Source organism: Manacus vitellinus, unplaced genomic scaffold (assembly GCF_001715985.3).
Source record: "Manacus vitellinus isolate BGI_N305 unplaced genomic scaffold, ASM171598v3 scaffold_16_pilon, whole genome shotgun sequence".
In the NCBI taxonomy this organism is placed as follows: Eukaryota; Metazoa; Chordata; class Aves; order Passeriformes; family Pipridae; genus Manacus; species Manacus vitellinus.
This window is the reverse complement of record NW_021939189.1, coordinates 15,921,759-15,941,339: the sequence shown is the minus strand read 5'-3', so window position 1 is coordinate 15,941,339 and position 19,581 is coordinate 15,921,759. Positions and strand designations below refer to the sequence as shown.

Genomic DNA, 19,581 nt, shown 5'->3' with positions numbered 1-19,581 from the left:
CTTAGTGGAAGGTGCTGCTACCGGATTTGGTTTAAAAAAACCCCAAAATACTAAACCAGCTTTTGAAATAATCCTGTTCTGCAGGCACAACTTCCAGCCTAAGGAGAGCTGGGAGTAAAGCTCCCAGTTGAGCTTTTGCATGCCTGTTTTTGGCTTCAACTGAAGGCAGTGCTGGCTTAGAAAGAACTTTAAAGAATTATGGTACCCCCAAATGTCCCAGCTGCATTGATCTCCCTTTTGTTAGGCTCTGCTCACTTAAAAGAGAGAAAGCAGCCATTATTTTGCTATAACTTGACAGTCCATTGTGTGAAGAAATGGGAAATGCTTAAATGGTTTCCTGTGGATGGGAGTGGCTTCAGGTGCCAAGTGTAAAGGCTGTTAGTTGTGGCCCATCAGGTCCTAATGATTCTGAGTGGCTGCTTTATTTAAGGAAAACTGAAGGACAAATGCAAACCCAGACTAGCTGATGACTAAATTGGCTTCCTGTTTGCTCTTAACTGGAGTCAGTTAATGATCTATCACTTGTTTAGCCACCCAAAAAATGTCTCTGATATTGAAATGTCAATTCCTCTGCTCTTCCCTGTCCTGCAGCCTTGACAGAAGATGCCAGACAGCACTGGGTGCAGCTGATCTGATGTGTATGGTCTGAGATCAGGGAACAAAATGCTGTAGGATGCAGAGACCCAAAATGTAGCTCTCCTTACCTGTAGTGTGTGGGGTTCCCAAGGTCCTGAGGCTGAGTGTCAGCAGGAGCTCAGCTGGATCTGGCAGCTCAGAACCCTTCTGCCTGCCCCAAAGGAACACTGGATGCCAGGCACACATCTGGAACAGTGAAATGCCACACCTGTGCCCCAGGAGAGGAGCACACCTACTGCCTGTGTCCTGGCCTTTGGATTTCAAGTGTCACATTGACAGGTCTTTGTCTAAGTGGGTATGATGCTTTTCAGTACTGGAAAACTGACTGTAGTAAATGGTTTTTGAAGCAGATCAGTGTTGTGCAGAGAGCAGGTGCTTGGCCTGGAGCTGTTGCACTCTGCAGTGGTCACAAAGTGGGTGGTGTTCCTGATGATCCAGCAGTTTCCTGATGTACTGAGCTCTGTCATTCAGGTTTTGGTGCTGTACTTCTGTGATGGCCTCTGTTACTCTTGGGAAGAGGGAGGTAGAGCAGCAAGATTGTTGCAGTGTCTCTTCCTTGGTTTCTGAATTAGCTGTTTACCAGCTATTGAAGTGTTTGTGGTTATGGAATAAGGCAGACTCCTTTATCTGGCTGGGAAACAGGTCACAGCAGCAAGTGACTCCACTTGAGGAAACCTTCAGATTAGAGGGGAGATGCTTAGTTGTGTTTCAGGAAAACCTCTTGTAACTTGTAGGTTTATGACTAACAAGTGCTTTTCTGATGATCTCTTCTGTACTTTGGGAATACAAATCGCTGATCCTCTAAAAGCTTATACTTGATATTTGTTTTTCTTGTGTGCAAAATGCTTTTGAGAGGCTTAGTTTTCAGGGGTGCAATTCTCAGCCTTTACAACTGGAGGTGTAAAGAGGTGTGAAAGGAAAAACAGTGCTGCTGCTGCCAGCTGCCTTCCCATTTGTGATCCAAAGGCTGCAGAACTGCTCATTTTGCCTCATGCTTCTCTGGATTTGGTTTGGAAGTTGAGCCTTGGTCAGAGCTTTAGTCCACAAGGTGAGTCAGGTTTTGTCAGTGAACGGAGCTTACAGCTGAGCTGGGCTTATCGTTCCCCTGCCTTCAACACTAGGGGGCCTTGTTCATGGAGGGACTTTCTCTGGATTCAGGCTCTGCTGGAAACCAGCCTGTGGGAGCAAAGGGAGAGCTCTTCCTGGCAGTGGAGGTGGTAGGAGTGGGATCTAGCTTGTTTGGTTCATGTTTGTTTTAACCATTCTGAGAAGGTCCAGAGGAATTAGGGAACAACTTTTAAGATAAACTCCATTTGCTGGATCATTAGCTGGGTTTGTGTGAGTGGCCTGGGTTTGGAAGGCTCAGACATCTGAACATCTTTGTGCTTGGTTGAAGCATCACATTTCAAGTGTCTGATGGCACAGGGATGCTGCTGCTGTGGAATGAGGGCTGAATCATGCTGCTCTTTTAACATCTCTCCTGCTCCTCCTGCTCTCTTAACCCACCTGCCACAACCTGCCTGTGGATCCCAGCTCCTGCTGCCAGGCCCTGTGTGTCCTTCCCATGCAGGCTTAGGCTGTAATTTTCTGAGTACTTTCTTGTTTAAAATGCCTGGTTGGTGCAGCCATGCTGCATACCAGATCAGGAGAATGAGCCAGACTTAAAACTAACTCCCTGTGGCTTGGTTTTAACCAGATGAGCTCCCCAGCCCAGCTTCCTGTGTGGAAACTCACCTGCCTAAAGTGGTGTGAGTGGGGAGGGTGAGCTGGGGTGGGGTCAGGTGCTGGGAGCTGTCCCTGCCTGCAGGTGAGAGCTGAGCTCTGGAGGTCCTCTCCTCTAAGAAACCTTTGGAATGTCTTAAATCCAGTGCTGACAGGTGAAGCCTGGAAAATGCAGCTTTCCATGGGGGTGGTGGTGTGGAAAGCTGTCCGGCCTGTGCTGCGGTGCGTCCTGGCTCCAGGGATCTCCCGGACAGGCAGCAGCACGTCATCCAGGAGAGCCACCAGCTCTGAGACCAGTGAGGGAGCGTTTCACTGAGGACTTTGATCTCATGATGCTGCTGAAATCAAACCGAACCGGCTTGGGAGGCGGCGGCTCAGTCTCTCCCAGACGCTCGGGCACGAGCCCAGGGCAGCACGGCTCCCTCTGCCAGGATGGTTGGCTTCCAGTGGCAACTCCAGGGAAAAATCCAGGTTGGAAAGACTTGTGCTGGTGGTTGGGCCTTGGAAAAATCTGCAGCGAAGCATTTGGGTTGGGCCGTGTCAGGTTGCAAAGTGAAGTTATTTAGTATTTGGTAGATATTTAGCTATGAATAACTTGAGGTTATGACTCTTTTAGACTGATTTTTTTTTTTTTTAATTCTTCCTGCTTTAGTATGTGATTAGTTTTGTCTGCCTACGGCAGTTGATTACATTGTAACAAATTTCCAGACTCTAGCCTTTTAAAAAGAACTATTCCAAAAATCTGCTTAAATTCTCTTTTAAGTTGGTGTTTTTCCTGGATGATCTGTATCCATCTTTTAGCCTGGCTTGGGAGCATTAAAGGAGAAGCAGACTTGTGCTGGCTGTTTGCTTCCGGTGGGAAAAGGTCTAATTAAAAACTGCTGGTTATCTGAGTGAATTCTGCTCTGTGCCTGAGCAGCTAAAGCTGTAACTGGATTGCAGGGAGCTTGTCTTTATTGTAGATTGAAGTCATCAGAGGGAATCATGGATCTTTTGAACTTGAATCTGATTTGATTTAATTAAACAAAACAGCTTATTTCCTGAAAAATGCAGATAGTGAGGGAGAATGTGGCTGGATGCTGTGGAGTGAGTGCTTCCTGTTGCTGATAAATTTGTTCTCTATTTTCCTTACTTCTTCAGTAGTCTGTTTCTTCCAAACTGTTTGGGTTCAAGTTGTGTTGTCAGTCAGTGCTGTATCCATGCTTCCCAGAAGATGAAGCTTGGTGGGAATTAACCCTTTGAGTCTTAGTAAGATCCTGGTCCTCAAAGGGCTGGGAGTCTTCTGCTGCCAGGGATCTGGGCAAGAGCACAGCACTTGTGCATTTTCATAAACGCAAGGATGTTGCATATTCATATGGGCAAGTTGTGGTTGCTGTGGGAACTGAGTTGTCTGAGCACTGTGCCATGTCCTCTCCTCCCTACATCCAAAACAAGCAATCCAAAAGCTCCAGGAGGAACTGATGCGGTGAAATGCCCTGCTGGAGATGCAGCATGATGCTGCCGGAGTTAATAGTTGATGCTGCTACAGGTGCTTGGTAGCAATGTGACTGAATTGGCACTACAGCTTGTACTAGTACTACTAGGAGTAGGAAACACCCCGGTGGGTGCTATCCTGGTGGAGTGCTGTGGAGGAGGCTGCAGCTGGGAGGGGGAAGGTGGAATGCTGCCAGCAGGTATGGTTGTAGCTGCTCTGATCCTGCCTGTGGTGCCACAGCCTCCTCGCTGGGATCTGGGAATGCTGGCCCTCCCCAAATCACAGTGGGGTGAAGGTGGGTCCCACCTCTGGTGGCATCAGCGGCCTGTCACATGTAGGGTATCCAACCGCCACCAACCTGTGCCTGGGCTTTGCTCCTGGGCGTCCGAGTGGCACGGGATGTGGCTGTGGAAAAGGAGGCCAGGAATGCTGTCAGGCTGTCTGGGATGGCCGGGGCTGCACGTGAGGGATAACGTGACAGGCTGGAGCGACTGCAGCGCCCGCGGAAGAGCCGGGAGCGGTGTGTGCGAGCGAGGTGTACATCTGATGGCACCGTGGGAGGCTGTGGGGGCAGGGGGAGGAGGAGGAGACAGCTGCTGCTGCTTGGAGCTGGCTTATAAATGCCCTCTGAGTCAGATTTCGGGTAGCACAGCTGAGCATCTTGCGGTTTCATCAACCCCCAGATCCCTGCGTTAAACTGGAATTCTCAGACTATGAACCTGCTGTGTTTCCTTAGGCTGTTGGCACGGGCTTAAACCGAGGCAAGAATCCGGCATCTCCAGTACCAGTAGGCTTATGAACACCCTGCAAGGGAGGGGAGGGCTAGGAAGGGAGGACCAGGCGGGAGGAAGGTAAACAGGCCATGAAGATTCCTGGTGTGAAATGGGTCCGGCTGGTCCTCTTCCTCCTGTACCAGCGGGATGTGCCCGCTCTGGCTGGACCTGAGATAATGGGCTACTCTCTGGGTAGTGGGGGTTGAAGGTTATCCTTGTTACTCAGGGGTAAACAATGCCGAGTCAGTGAGGCACAGTGGCCAGGCTGAACCAAACAGATTATGCCAGCAGAATTGTGAAGCTTTGCATCGGATCTGAATCGGAGCCAGCAGCTGGAGGCTGGCCAGGACTAAAGTGTTTTTGGGTTTTGTGGGTGGAGGGAGGCGGGGAGAGGAGAGCTGGGTAGCACTAAAACTAACTGTCTGCTCTGTCGCTGCTGCTGCTCTCATCGTTGCTGGGGGGATTGCTGCCTTGAGCCTGGTGTCTGCTGTGCTGGGGAGCCTTGCTTTGTGCTGCCCGCCTCCCCGATTCACTGGAGCTGCTCCTCTCTCCTCCTGCTGCTGTCTTGTCTGTCGGGGGAAATCTTATCCTTTCTTCTTACCTTTATTTTGTAAGAGCTGATGCAGTTCTCTTGCATGGCTGAGTGACGTCACTGTCAGCACAGTAAGCATCAGCAGCCTGGTCACATGCTGACCCAGTCAGTAATGCAGACGGGATAGGAAGGTGGAGGGGCTGAGGGGGGTGGGGGGCTGGATTCTGGACATATGGTAGTCCTCCCTTTTGGGGTGCAACTGCTGGTTGCAGAAGCCGTGGCTTCAGAGCAGCACGAGACCTGGCTCGGGGCTTAACGCTTTGGAAAACTCCTTCTTTAAAAAGAAAAAAAGCAGCCCTGAACTCTCAAGCTTCTGTTTGTTCTCCATCTGAGCAGACATCCAGGACTCTGAAGAAGCAGTGGCAAGCAGGATGCTTTTCCCCACGTCCACGCAAGAGTCTTCCCGTGGCCTCCCAGACACCAACGATCTGTGCCTTGGCCTGCAGTCCCTCAACCTGACAGGGTGGGACAGACCCTGGAGCACCCAGGACTCTGACGCTGCAGCACAAACCAGCACACAGTCCGGTGAGTCTGCTGACACACGCAGCAACAGTTGTTGGATTCTTTGTATGTTTTTGGCTGGTTTCAGGCTAATGTGGAGCGATGAGCTTGTGTAACAGGGCGCTGGTGGGGGCTCACGGGGGCTTCTCGACCCGTGGTGCTTGTGTAACGTGGCAGCTGAGGTGGGGAGGCTGTGGCTGCCTATGCCACAGCCCCCTCTGCTCTGCTGTCAGTTCACTGCAGACAAGAAGTGCCCGGGGTTGTTTTGCTCGGAGCTGTAATGCTGGTGGAGGAATAGCCTCGCTGGGAGGGGAGAAACCCTCTTGCTTCCTTTGGAGGGAGTGGGTGGGGGGTGTGGTGTCAGGAGGCTGAACGCTCCGGGTAGGAGTGAGGCTGAACTTCACTTTGGCAGCCCCAGGAAATCCCTGGTGGCAGGTAGCTCTGCAGGTGAGGGGATTGTGCTTGCAGAGGGACCCCCCTGCCTGACTGCAAAGGTCCTGGCAGCCCTGGCACTGCCCAGCTGCTGTGGGGTGTGGTACAGCCAGCACCCGACAACTTCAGCTGGCAGCTCGCTGGCTGGGTGGGAGACTTGGAGGGATCCTTCTCCACTCCCACGCTCAACTAGAAATAGCGGGCTGTGCGTGGCAGTGGGCTGCAGGAGATGCAGTGGAATGGCTCCTTGTTTTAACTCTTCTGGTCCAGCACAAACCTACGTGATGGGCAGGGTGTGGGCTGGCAGCCACGCGCTGCTGGCTGGTGTGCCCTTCCCCCTCAATCCCCTCCAGTCTGTTTTTGCAGCTGGCATTGGATGGGGGGTTCCTGGAGCAATGTGGGGTTCAGTTAACTCTTCCAGAGGCACCAGCCTTCTCTGTTAAATCACAAGAAAAAGGGATGCTGAGTGCACAAACTTAGTGCATCCCTTTGGCCTGGTGTTGGAGCAGAGGTGTAGAACAGGGAAGAATTCACTTCCTAGCCTTTGAGGGCTGTAAAATCCAGTTTCACAAACGGTAGTGTGTTCGTTCAAGTGTCAGTCCGTGGAAAGATCTAGTGCTTTGGCAGAGTTTGTACAAGTTCAGCCTGGTTGCTACAGAAACTCATCCCTTTATAGCAGCATGCTGCTGCTTTGTTAAAAGGGGAGTGCATTGCTGCGCAGACTGGGGTGACACAGAGGCCCCAGGCATGGAGTTGGTGCTGACAGGAATAGAGAGAGCTTCTGAGGGGGCTGGGCAGTGGGATTTGCCCGTGTAGATGTTGGGAGGGGGGCGAGGGAGTGCTGTTGACCACCTCCATCCAGGGGATGCTGCCCTTGGGATAGGAGAAGCTTCTGGGACACAGCCCTAAATGTTGCTGCATGAGTTGTAAAACAGCAACTGAAAAAAACACACTAGTGGGGTAGCAGAGTTTGAACAGCTTGATCAGCACAGCACATCTAATTTGCACAAGTCTTGGTGTGGGGCCTGCCTGTGGGCCCTGGCACAGGCACTTGGGCTCTGCCTGCAGCCAGGCTGTTGTAGCTTTATTAAGCCTTGCTCTGCTCTAGTGAGCAGACCTCCACATGGTCCTGTGGGCTTCCCTTAATGAACCAGGGAATACCACACACTTCTGTCTGTCCTCCTTTCATTGCCAGCCGAAACCTTGAAGGAGAAGGGAGAAACAAGTTGTTAGTGTGCAGTGGGCTGGCCTGGTGCCTTAGAGCTGTGCTCTGAGCCCCTTCTGGCTGTTGGCAGCCAGTGGGGCCCTGCTGGTCTCTGTCTTTCAGGGTCTTTAATGGATGAAGAGCACACTTAGAGCAGGTGACACCCCCCTGAGTGGCTCTGCTGCTGCTGAAGCCCCAGCCACGGGCTCAGCGCTGCGGAACGAGGCTGGCACGCGCAGTGGCGACCGCTTGGTGCGGATGTCCCAGCCCCACCTGCTCTGCTGTGCCATCTCCACTGCTCCCTTGGCCAGCTTCCTGCCAGGCAGCCTTGGCAGAGGCTCGGATGTCTCTGCAGTGCTCCGGCAGGCAGGCAAGCAAGCAGTGCTGGCATGAGCCTGGGGTGGGCTCTTTGCCCCGCAGGCTGGGCAGTGTGGCTGGGCCTGCTGGGGGGTTTCACTGCCAGGGGTGGAGGGGCTGCTGGTTTCAGGAGGGAGGTTCATTTGGAGATGATTTGAAGGTGCTCCAGTGACCTCCCTGCTCGCAGAGGGTGTATCTGGTGTCAGGTGCCCCCGCTGACTGCAGTGCATCGTGGTGGAGCTCCTGCTGCCGCAGAGGCCTGGGAAGAGCCATGGAAAGAACTGAGCTTCAGGCACAGCCCTGGGCTCTGAACTGCGCCCACTGTGTGTTTGCAACAACCTGTGGTAACAGCTGCTGGAAGATGGCACCCAGTGCTGTCTGGAGAGGCCTGTTTCCTCACTCCTGGTATTCCCGTTGGCACATGAAGGGGGAATAGCTGGGATGTAAAACCTGCCCAGCTGCAGCTGTGCTGCTTGCACAGAGGAGGCTTTGGCCTTCAGCAGCTCTGCAGAGGGTCTAGTTGCCCTATGGCTGGAGGTGTCATGGTTCAGAGACAGTGTTCTCCCTCTGTCCCACCTTCCCTTCCCAGCTGTGCAGCAGCTGGGCCAGGAATGCTGATAGTCTGGGCTGCTGAGAGTGACGGTGTGTGCTGACTGGAGAGGTGAAAGGCTGGTCCCTGGGCACAGCTGTTGCAGCGCTTCAGCTGCGCACACCTCCCGTGTCTGCAGAGCCTCTGCCCTTTCTCATTCCTAAGGGCCATGGACTGGCAGTGGAGCTCCTTGGGAGGGGAGAGCTTATAGTTCAGGAGCATCTTTTGAAAGGCTGTGAAACATTCTGGGTGGTAGAGGAGTGTTCTGTGTCTGAAAGCTGTGTGGATCTGAGGAGCTGGCAGATGCCAGTACTTCCAGGTGGCCTTTCCATGCTATGACGGGAAGAGGGAGGACGTGATGAGGATGCTGCTATGTCTAAGTGCTGCTGAGGCCTGGGAGGCCACAGCTGGCCTTGTCCCCCAAGGCCTGGAGTCTCCATCAGGGTGTCCTGTGAGCAGGTGAGGCTGCAGCAGAGCTGGCCTTTGTCTGGGGACAGGGAGGGCTGGCGCTGCCAAGCAGAGCTGTTGTGCCGCTGGCACCCAAGCGTTTGGAAGGTTCCAGCAGTGACTCAGCTGTGCAGACCCACAGGGAGGTGGCTGGAAGGGTGGAAATGCAAAAAAAAAAAAAGCTAACAATCAGGCTATAAATATTGCTGATGTGGTCCCCTGCAGTGCTGTGCTTGAGTACTGATGAGCTGGGACCTCCTCTCCTCTCCCTGCCAGCGCAGAGCTTCCTCAGCTTGGGAAGGACCTTTGGCTGCAAACCCGTCTGGTGTCACCTTGTGCTCCTAGGGCGGTGTCACCACACAGCTTGGTGCAGTGGGATCAGGTGCCTGCTGATCCAGAGGCTGGAGAGCAGCGGGGATGGTTTGTATGCCCCAATCCTGCCTATGTACCCTATTCCCAAAGGGCTGCTGAGCTCCTTGCACCCCAACAGGGTTATTTGTGAATTTTCTTGCTGCACCTGGTGCTGTAAGACACTGAGGACATGTGCTGAGCCCTGGGGAGTGTGCCAGAGGCAATGCCAGTCCCTGGTGTCTGGAGAGAGGCTCTCTGGAGGCAGTGGCTGCTGCAGGCTCGAGCTGCCGGCGGTTATTGGCTGTAGGATTGAACTGCTGTCTCATAGCAGGCAAAGCATCTCAAACCCTCTGCTGCCACTAGATCTGTCAGGCTGGAAATACTTCAACAAGTCCCAGAAACCTGCTCTGTGGCCTGGGGAGGGACTTCTGCAGGAAACTGGCCTTGAACACTTCCTATCCCGCCATTCCTGGCTGTATTTCCTGAGGCAGTGTTTCCTTATCTTTAAAGTAGCCTCACAGTAGGCAGGCACGTGTGTTAAGATCTCGGAGTTAGTTCACTGCTCTGCAAAAGCAGGGAGGGAGATTAAGAGGCAGTGAGGTGGGACTGCCCTTGATGGTATCCTTTACCTTCACTGCCCTGTTCCTCAAGTGGCACAAGGAAATGGGGTCTCGATCCAGTTTTTGCCTGGAGAACAGCAGTGCACAGCAGATCCCTGTGCAGATTTTGGGTCTCCCTGGCTGGTTTTCAGCTGCTTGGTCTGGCTGGTCTGTCCTGCCCTACATTGGGAGCTGTCCCTATGTGGGACAGCAGATTTGCCTACTGGGAAATCATCCTAAAACCAGTCTCTTTAAAAGTTTGCAATGCTAACCTGCAAGGGTGTTTTCAGCAGGATCAAATCTTCTGGAGAGGATGTCTGTCTAGGTGAAGTCAGCAGGTGAGCTCTTTTGATGGTGTCTGATGGAGCACCTTGCTGTATCTACCTCTCTGCTTGTTGTATGCCCCTAAAGCTGCTGGTGCAGCTACAGATCTGAGCTTTTCCTTGGATCTGCTCTTGAGACTGCAGCTCCAGCCTCATCTGTGCCCTCTGCGGGGTGGCTGCTGCTGTCTCATTCTCCAGCCTGCAAGGTTGCAGCTCCAGTCACTCTGCTGAGGAAATTTCCTTTGGTAAGGAAATGCTGCTGAATCTTCCCAGCCCTTGGTTCTCCTGCTTCCCAGAGCACAGCAACTAATTTTTTGCAATAAGCTTGCTTATCTGTAGTTGCTTAAAATCTGCTAGGCTGGAGCTGCTGTCTGTTGTGTGTCACCTGGCAGATAGCAGAGGCCTCTGAGCATGGATCACTCTGAAGTCTTCAAGGCAAAACCCACCTCTGAAGGATGAAAGAAAAGACCTGTTGCACAGGCAGAATGGTTGTTGTCATGGACTCCTGCTTTCTTCTTGAGAACAGCAGGAGGTATTCGTAAGCTGCTTCTTCAGGTTGGGCTGTTTCCAGAGTGTCCTCAAATGCTGCGTGTGGTGGCAGGTACCTAAACCCACCTAGGTGAGCGTTGCTGCTCAGCCTGGGGGTGGCTGTTCATAAACACACTGTGGCAGTTGCTGGCCTTCCTCAGACTGCTGGTTTGAGTGCTTGGATGCAGAGCTTGGGGCAGGCAGAGGATTTGGATGAGGGAATTCCCCAGTTCTCCCTCTGTTTAATTTGCTGCTAGACTAACCCTGCTCTATAGAGCTCTCCCTTGTGCGTGTCCAAGTCTCTCCCTGCTGGTTTTCCTTCTGTCTTTTGGACATGTGGCTTCAGAAGACCTAGTTGTATCCTCAGCTCCTGCGTATTCCTGCTTGGCTGTGTAAAAGTCCCTCTCCTTGTGCTAGAGGAATGTTTCAGAGGTTCATCCTGATGGGAGAGCTCAGCGTTTAAATAACACTAGGTTGGCAATAGAGTATCCAAGGATGGTTGGTTTTTCCTGCTCTCTAGTGAAAGGGGAGCTTTGGGTGCAGGGAGCAAGCGCTTCATCTCAGTAAGACATGGTCAGATCGAAGCCCAAGTCTGCTTAGAAAATGCAGTGAAAGGTTCTTTCACACTACCGATGGTGTGGCTGCTGGGGCAAGGAGACAAGGCTACCTCTTGCTGACCTCAAACCTGTCTGGTTCAGGTAAACAGGTATCCAGAGTTTTGGTGGTGTTCCTGAATTCCATATTCTAGGTGCCTGTTGTTGCCTTGAAAGGAAGACAGGCTTTCCCAGCAGCCTGGTGATGTTCAGGGAATAGTAGTGGAAGCACAAACATGGTGGTGGTGCCTCCTGTGTGGAGTTTATGGGTGATAATGGCATAAGGGAACAAAGCTGGGGGCTGCCTTGACTCTCCTGGTCTACTGCTTGGTGCTTGTACTCCAGGAGTCCCTGAAAGCTTGTCCTGTGCCATCCTGGCTCTTGTTGGGCTTTTCTGAGGCTGCACTTGGTGTGGGTGCTTAATGGGCACTTGTTCCTTGAGTGTTTCCATAAGGGCTGCTCATGGTCCGTGGGCTGATTCCTTAGTGGCCGTGCTGAGGAGTGGGAAGCAGGGAAGCACTTAATAGCTGCACACTGCTCATGTGGCAGCAGTATTTGATCCTTAACAGAATAAAATATGTATCAAATAAGTAAAAGAAATATCAAACTTGAGCTTGCAATTGGTTTCTAATGGCAGTTGCTCTTAATCCACCTCTTAAAGCTTCCATTTGAGCAGCTTCTCCTAAAACAGATTTATTTTTATCTGCGCTGATGCTGTAAAACAGAAGATGCAAATAGAGGAGTAAGTGGAACAGGAGCCCAACCAGCATCTCTGCTTGTATCCATCCAGAACTGAAGTGGGTCAGGGCAGCTCCAGTCCTGTGCTGGAGTTGGCTTGGGGGAGCAGGGGGGCACCACCCCAAAACCTCCTCTTGGCTTCTCAGGGAGGGGTGTTTGATTGTGGCCTCTGGAGCAGCCAAGTGTGCAGTGTGTCCAGTGGTGGTCTGGAGAACATTTCTCTTGGCTCACTCTGGAATTGAGCCTTAACAGGTGTGTTCCCTTCTGAGGAGAGCATTGGAGCTGCTGTTTGGTGGCTCTGAACTGCACCAGGCTACTGGTAACTTAGTCTTACTGTGACTGATATTGGAGGTAGCAGCACAGTGGTTTATTGTGTGCAAGCTCTGGCCTGCACTGGGTAAGATTCATCCCCAGAATTGTCCCAGTCAGATGAGAAATGGAGTGGGTGAGTTTTCCTCCAGCCCTTGTACTGCTACATGTGTAAGCAGTGGATGGGATGGTTCCTTGCTGGACAGAGCTGACCTGAAAGGCTCTGTCTGCTGCAGCTCCACTGGTGGGAACATGGAATCTCTCTATAAGAGGGCCTGGATGTGTTTTTGGTTCAGTACCTTCACAGCAGACTCCACAGTGTGTGCTGGCCTGAGTGCTTCCACGTGGAGCTGGGATGGGGAACAGCTTTGGGAGCTGCTCTCCCAGTGTGCTGGGGCTGCCTGTAGCAGAAGGTAAGAGTGATGCCTGCTCTTCCTCTTCCCCAGCTCCTGCTGCCTTAGGCCTGAGTTTGTCTCTGGTGCTGTGTTGTCCCTGGGCACAGTGATACCCAGGTGTGGCATTGCAGGGTGACCTGTCATTGGGGTGTCACCAAGGCCGGGGCAACAGAGAGTGTTGGGCCTGTTTGTACAGGTGAAATCCCTCCTGCTGACTTTTTATGCAGTGACAGCATGTGGAACTGCTGTAAGAGGGCTCTTAGTCCTCTGCAGTGCTCTTGGCAGGCTGGCTTTTTTTTTTTAGGGTAACTCAGGTTAGAAGGGACCTCTTGAGGTTATCCAGCCCAACTTCCTGCTCAGGGTAGGAAATCTGCTGGAGGGTGGCAGAAATAGCAGTGGGCCAAGGGGGCTGTAGAAGCTAATTCCTGGGGTGCCACAGTGTTCCCAGAACAACACCCATTAAATGGGCATCTCCACTGGGTTGGCTCTGAAACGATCCACTTCCAGACGGTGCTGTGGTCCTTGAGCTGTCACTGCACAGTCCCTTCCCAGTGCTGCTGTAGGACTGAACACATGGGGTGTGGCCTGGGGCACTGAGCAGGGCATCTCCAGCCAGGGCTGCACCCTGGAAACACATCTCCTTGTGCCTGGTCCCTTAGGCACTGGCAAAACAGCTGAATCACAGGTGCTGTCTGTGCTGCCGCCAGCGCAGAGGCTGCTCCTGGGCACGGCAGCTGCTGCCACCCCTTTGGGAGGGATGCAGTGAAATGCCCAGCTCCTTGTCTCTCTGTCTGGTTTTCTCCCCAGGAGTGCAGAGGGAAGGTGAGGCAAACCCCCAGAGCTGTGATGCTGAGGCGTGCAGACCTCTGGAAGATAACTGGGAACCCGCAGTCTTCACTGGTGGGGCTGCAAGTGCCAGTCTGACAGTGGCTTTGTGCCAGCTGAAGGCCTTAGTGAAGCTCATGTGCCATTTCTCAAATAAGATTGCATTTGAGACTAAAGCCTGTCCTTCTTCCAGTTCTTCCTTTGCTACTGCCTTGTCCAGAGGGATAGGCCAACAGGGCCAACAGCTTGCTCCCCTCAACCCCCTCCAGAGAACCCCCCTTCTAAAGGGGCTATCCTGGACTCACCACCCCCAGACTGATGCAGCTGAGAGTCAGGATGAGTCACTCTTGTTAGCACAGGTAACACACAGCAGAGTTTGCACCCTGGATGTTGCTGCAGATAATTGAGAGGAGTTTGGTACTTAAATATAGAAGTGTTTGTTCTTGAGACTTGCAAAGCTGAAGCTTGTTGTGCAGAATTTGACCTGAATATGTTGGCTTTTAAATCTCTCTGGGACTGATAAATGTTAAAATCTGCTGTACTTCAGTGTTCTGATCTTTTTAAAACAGTTGTGGTTGTGGCAGCCTGCTTAGTGAATGCACCTGGACATTTCTAATTCTGAAGCCCATTTTAACTGTCTTTTCTTATTTATATATTTATCTTGGGGGTCTGTTCTCCCTTCCTAGAAACACACAGGAGTGAATTCCCTGCCTCAGTGAGCCTTGTTGTCAGCCAGGCCCTGCTCTTGGTGCTGGTGGAGGACCTGTGCTCCCTGGTGTTAATGCAATAAGCTTCTCTCTCTTCCTAGTTCTGCTGCTGTTTCCATTTTTCAGGGCAAGTGACTTACCATCTTGGTGACAGAACCAAGAATAGACCTCAGGTGTCCTGACTCTAATTCTGTGGTTCAGCTGTGGGATCATGCTGCCTTTTTTATTCCCCTGCCCCCTTCTTAGCAAGCCAGAAATAGCTGCCTGAATATCCTCAGTTCTTCTTCGCCCCAAATGAAGAATCTGTGAGGGCAGAGGTTCCTCTTTTGTAGTTCAGAAACAAAAGGGAGGCTGTGCTGTAGTTCTTATTTAGATGGTGGTTGCTGCTGGTTCGATCACTTCTGCAGTTTTGGGAGCTGCTTTTCTGGTAGTGAGCTGGTGGTTGGTTTGAGATGATTGAGACTTCTGTGGTGATACAGCCCAGAGAGGACTGTGTGCCTTGGACTTGGGTTGGCTCCTCTTACGACAGCAGTGACTGCTTTTTTCAGTGGATAATGGGAACAAAATCAAATTGTGAGGATTTAAGCTGGGCAGGACCTCTGGAGGTATCCAGTGTGCTGCTCAGGTGAGCTCCAAGGGCCAAGGACAGAGTTCCCCTCCGCCACTGGCCTTGTCCTGCGGCTGCTCCACTTAAGAGGAAGAAATTCTTGTGCCACTGCTCTTGCTGCAGCTTCTTCAGTTTCTTTGTGCCCCTGTAAGAGTTTGGTGGTCTGTAAATGGAAGGGGGAATCCAGTGTCTGCCTTCCCTGTGCCAGGCAAAGCCCATTCCTCTGCTGTGTGGTGCAACCCCACAGCTGGCTGTGGCTCAGTCGGTGGCCCTGTGGCCCCAGATGTGCTGGCTCCTCACAGGCAGCTCCAGGTCCCACGGCTGCAGGTGAGAAGTGCTAAAACTTAGGATTAGGCTGGAGTATTGATCACCCCTCCCCTGCCTGTAGCTTTGAGCTGCTGACAGAGGGGGAGATCTCACCCTGGCAGCTTGTCTGGCTGTGTCACTGCCTGACTTAGAGATGTAACTGGAGCTGTAGGAGGAGGTTGAGGTGCCCATTTGCCTTTCAGACATGCAAATGTTTCTCTTGCCATGGAGTTGCTCAGTGTCTGTAGGAGGTGCTGCTTTTTGGCTGACTAAAACATTCAACTGCTCCCACCCCACCGGGGCAGAGCTTGACTGGGTGGTAAAAACTGCAGACAAGCTGTTTTTTTGGAATTGCAGCAGGCTATTGTTTAGGACATCAGCTTTTTTTTTTTTTTTCCTTTACAAGCTTATTTGATGCATGACAAAAGAAACTGCACTGTGTTCAGTCTCCAGGGCCTTGGTCATGCTGCTTCCCTGCCCTGTTGCACTGCCCCAAAGTGTACATGGCTCTGCAGCCTCTGGGCCTCAGGTGTCACCTGGTCAGAGCAGCAGCATGGTGGCACTGAAATCTGGCTCTTCTGCCTTAGTTCTCTTGGTAAGAGCTTTCCTGTTATTTCTGCGAGAGCATCCAAGCAGAGGGGTGGATTTCCAGCCTTAGTAGTTGGTGGATGCAGGGGAAGTCTTAAGTTTACCATCCTTTCTGTGCTGAGTAGTCTCCCAGCAGATAAACTTCTGGAACCTCCTCTCTGGAGGTTGCAGTGTGGCTCTGTCTAACCTTGCTGGGGGTGCCAGCCAGCAGAAGTGACCCTCTGAAGGCCTTGGCATCATGGACCTGCTCAGACAAGTCCTCAACTCTTATAAATAAATAGGCTTTTTCCAGCCCTGCAGTGAGCTTTGAGAGGCTGTAACATGTCTTCAGAGCACGACTTCAAAGAGTACATGTGTGTGTATGCTCCCCTCACACTCGGGGCCGTGCCAAGCGTGGCACGGAACCGCCTGCGCTCGGAGCCTGCAGGTGCCAGACGGTGCTGGCAGCATAAGAACTGGGGCCTGGCACCCTGCTCCTGCAACAGGATTGCTGTTTCCAGCCAGGGGGGAGCTCCCACTGATGTTCTGAGTGTGGGGAGTGAACTTGAACAGAAGGACCTGGACAGCTGTCAGGTGAGGGGGATTTTTGCTCCGGGAAAGATTCAGTTGCTGCATAATTTGACTAAAACCGAACAGTGTCAGCACTGATCTCCTGTTGGCTTGTTCTGCTGGGTGGTCTCCCCAGAGCCAAGCGGAAGCACTTGTTGAGAGGTCAGTGTGGTGGTGGCAGAGCTTCTGGTCAGCTCTGATTGTCAGGAGTAAATTCGGTGGATGCTCCGTGTGGTGCTTAGTGCCATGGGCTAATTGACAAGAAGAGCTGTGTGCTCCAGGGTCCTGGGCATGTGCTGGGAGTCTTAACTGGCAGGAGGAAAAGTAAAAGCTGTTCTGAAGCTGTTTGGTTTGGGCATTGGGCATCTTGCTGTTTTTTAGGCCACCTTTCCCAAGGTGTGCTGTGAACTGCAGCTTGTGCTGATGGAGTGATCTGCTTGAGACTGGGTAAATTCGCTTTAAAAGTGGTAGTTCAGTGGTTGGTAACTGGACTTAAAGGATAATTTGGGGTCTGTGGGCAGAGTTGGCCTCAAGAGTTAAAACCAGTGCCCTGTGAAATCACTACTGTGGGCTCAGGGTAGCTGCTTATTTCTGTGAAGTGTCTGGTTTGGGTGTGATGGCTCCAAGAGGCTTGTGCTCCCCTCAGTATCTTTTGCACGTTGGGAATGGTTATTCCCTTCCACGAGCTGTCTGGTTGGGAGAGGACACGAGGACGAATTCCCAGGGAGAACTGTGGCCACAAGGACTTTTGAGGGCTTTTAGATGGCCAACCTGTGTTGGGCTCTTGTGCCCCATCTGTGAGAAGGGGTTGGGTGGGTTAAGTAGGGAGTTAGAGCAAGATTCCATCAGGATGGGGGTGAGGAATAAAATCTGGTGTTTTATGCTGGTGTTTCCTAGGCCACCTAACAGGCTGGACTCAGGGCACTAAGCAAGCGTAAAGGAGGAAATGCTGAGCATGGCTCATGGCTTTTCCTCCCAATGTCCCTGTGAGAGGCTGTGGGTACCAGCTGAAGCTGAGTCAGGCCCACTGGGGTGATGTGGGGTCTCCCACAAGCTCAGTGTATCCTGCAGAGCGTGTAACCAAGTGCTGCCTGTGCAGAGCTGTCAAAGCTGCTGGAGTGGATGGAATCCATCTGCATTAACAGCAGAATGTCAGCACTTCCAGGACATGAGGTTAGGAGTGGGGCAGTTGGAGCCAGCAGGATTTTGCCTGGTGGTTAATATCCAGACAGTGGATCCCTTTAAAGGCCAGTAATCCTGCTACTCCGGTGTGCTCATACTGGCCTTACTGGTTTTGTAGCTGTGGTGAGAGCTGAGCATTCTTGGGAGAAATGTATAAGTGGTGGCAGGGGTAAGGATGAATAAATGGGGCAGAGCAGCTGGACCCTGTATGCCTTTGGGAGCTCCTGATGAGCTCCCAAACCCTTGCTAGTGCATCCTGAATGGAGTTGTGGTCCCTCATCTCCAGTAACCAGGAGATGAGGTGCAGGACAACATTGCCTGTAGCAATCTGCCTGGTACTTGCTGCTCCAGGTCTCTGGAATGCTGTGCAGCCAGAGTCAGCACAGGGCTGCTCCCTGCCCGGCGTTCCAAACCCACTGTCCTCGCTGGCTGGGGAGGAGGAGGGCGTCAGTGCGGGAGCGTTTGGGCCACGGGATCAGCTGCTTTGCTTTGCCTCTTGTGCTGTTTAGTGACTAATCAGATTTTGGAGCCTGTCGGACACATTCAGCTGTCTCCCTGGAACAATACGCCGGCTGTATTTTTAAACATGTCACGTGGCTTCAGAGAAGTCGGTGGAGCAGCGTAGTGTGCCTTGCCTGGGCTGGGAGATGCTCTGCCCTGCTCTGAGCCCTGACTAGGAGGGAGCAGCGTCTTCCCTGGCTCCAACCACCTTCCTTCCCTTGCTTCCTGGGGCTCTGCCCAGGTAAGGACTGCTGGGCCAGCTGGGATTTCCTGTGGCTGCGGGGCTGGGTGTGAGCACAGGTGCTGCTGTTGGGGAGAGCCAAGGGCAGGACATCCCTTTCCAGGTGTGGTCAGAGGTGAGTGCATAGTCCCGTACTGTAGCCAAAATAGGGGAAACTTGCAGGGATAAGGCTCTGCAAATGTGGGAAGGTGCTGTGACTGTCACTCAGGGCTCAGCTGGGTTGAGGGAGATGCTTCAAGTAAAGGACCTACCCGTACCTGTCTGGGATCTCTGTTGGTGTTGTGAGGTTTCTCCCTAAGTGTGAGGCTGGAGATGCCAGTTCCACAGAAGGTGTGCCTCTGGATGATGCGGCTTGGGACAGGTACATCCCAGCATCTCGCCTCAGGCACCTCAGCAGGTTTCTCTGGTGCTGACACTGCCTTGTCCTGGTGGCTGACCATAGTGTACTCGAAGCATGATGGCATTTTTACTTTCCTGGACTGGGGGGTGTTTTGGATTATTAATCCTCATCTGCTCAGGAGCTACTGAAAATCAGGATTAAAACCCTGTGGTCCAGCTGGCTGAGATCAGGTGGGGCTGGAGGAGCTCAAGTGGATCTCAAACTTGCTTTGCTGAAAACTGAAAGTTTCAGGACAAGCTGCCTTGTTTTTCAAGCTCTGAATAATTGAAACCATTTCTGAATGCTTTGCTCTTTCCATTGAGACTTGCTCATTTTGAATAGAGCTGACTGGTGTTGTGCCCCTGTGGGATCCTGTGTGGCTGAGCCTGCCCTGTGCTCTCTCTCCTCCTGGGTGGCAGCTGCCTGGACATCACTGACCAGGACATGACTTTGACCCCTCGGTGGTCTGGTGCTCTGCCTGGGGGACAGCTCCATTTGCAGAGAGGAATTTGCCTGGATTCTGCTCAGTGGGAGACACACCTGCTGTGTGAGGGAAGCAGTCTGGCGAGTACCTGTCTGTTGGCTCTCAGGCAGAGGCCTGACCGGACAGGCTTGTTGTGAACACACACCAGGGACGGGACTTGCTGAGGGCTGCAAAGCCTCTCCGTCAGCAGGCCAGGCTGGCACCTTCCTGGCTGCCCATAACCACCTCCTTGGGGGGCTGATGTGAGGCAGTATCCCACCTCTGAGCTTGGAAATGCCTGCTGGTGTGCTCCTCTCAGCCTGGTGTGTGCCCCCATTGCTGGGGAGCTGCACCCCAGGCTCCCAGCTTGCTCCGGCACAAGCATCAAGAAGTGGCATGGGCTGGTCAGAGAGGCCTGTCCAGAGCACCTCTGAGATCCATATCTAGGTTTCAGGGTTTCTGATTCTCTCCCAGACGAAGTGGGATTTCTGGCTGATCTTGGTTTCAGGGGATTAACCCACCCTCATGTTCGTCAGCCACACCAGGCTGCTGCTGCTGGCTCCGGCTGTGCAGCACCATGGCACAACTGATGGCAAAGAGCTGTGGAGAGGGTTGGTACCTGCCAGAGGTGCCACCTCCCTGACATGCCACTTGTGGGCTGGCAGGAGCC

General features: G+C 52.6%; 1 protein-coding gene across 8 annotated transcripts in view; it reads left to right on the top strand.

Annotated features, from left to right (window-relative positions):
* The window catches only part of CPEB1 (cytoplasmic polyadenylation element binding protein 1), a 38,049-nt gene that overhangs the window by 9,335 nt on the left and 9,133 nt on the right, over positions 1-19,581 (top strand). For 5 of the 8 annotated variants that reach the window (XM_018069902.3, XM_018069903.3, XM_029958737.1 and 2 more), the window contains exon 3: positions 5,534-5,722. In XM_018069902.3, the coding sequence (XP_017925391.1) occupies positions 5,534-5,722 (189 nt within the window). Of the gene's footprint in view, positions 1-4,324; positions 4,368-4,488; positions 4,594-5,078; positions 5,269-5,533; positions 5,723-19,581 lie in introns of those variants that run through there. The other 3 variants (XM_018069907.3, XM_018069904.3, XM_018069906.3) reach the window with 3 other exon arrangements.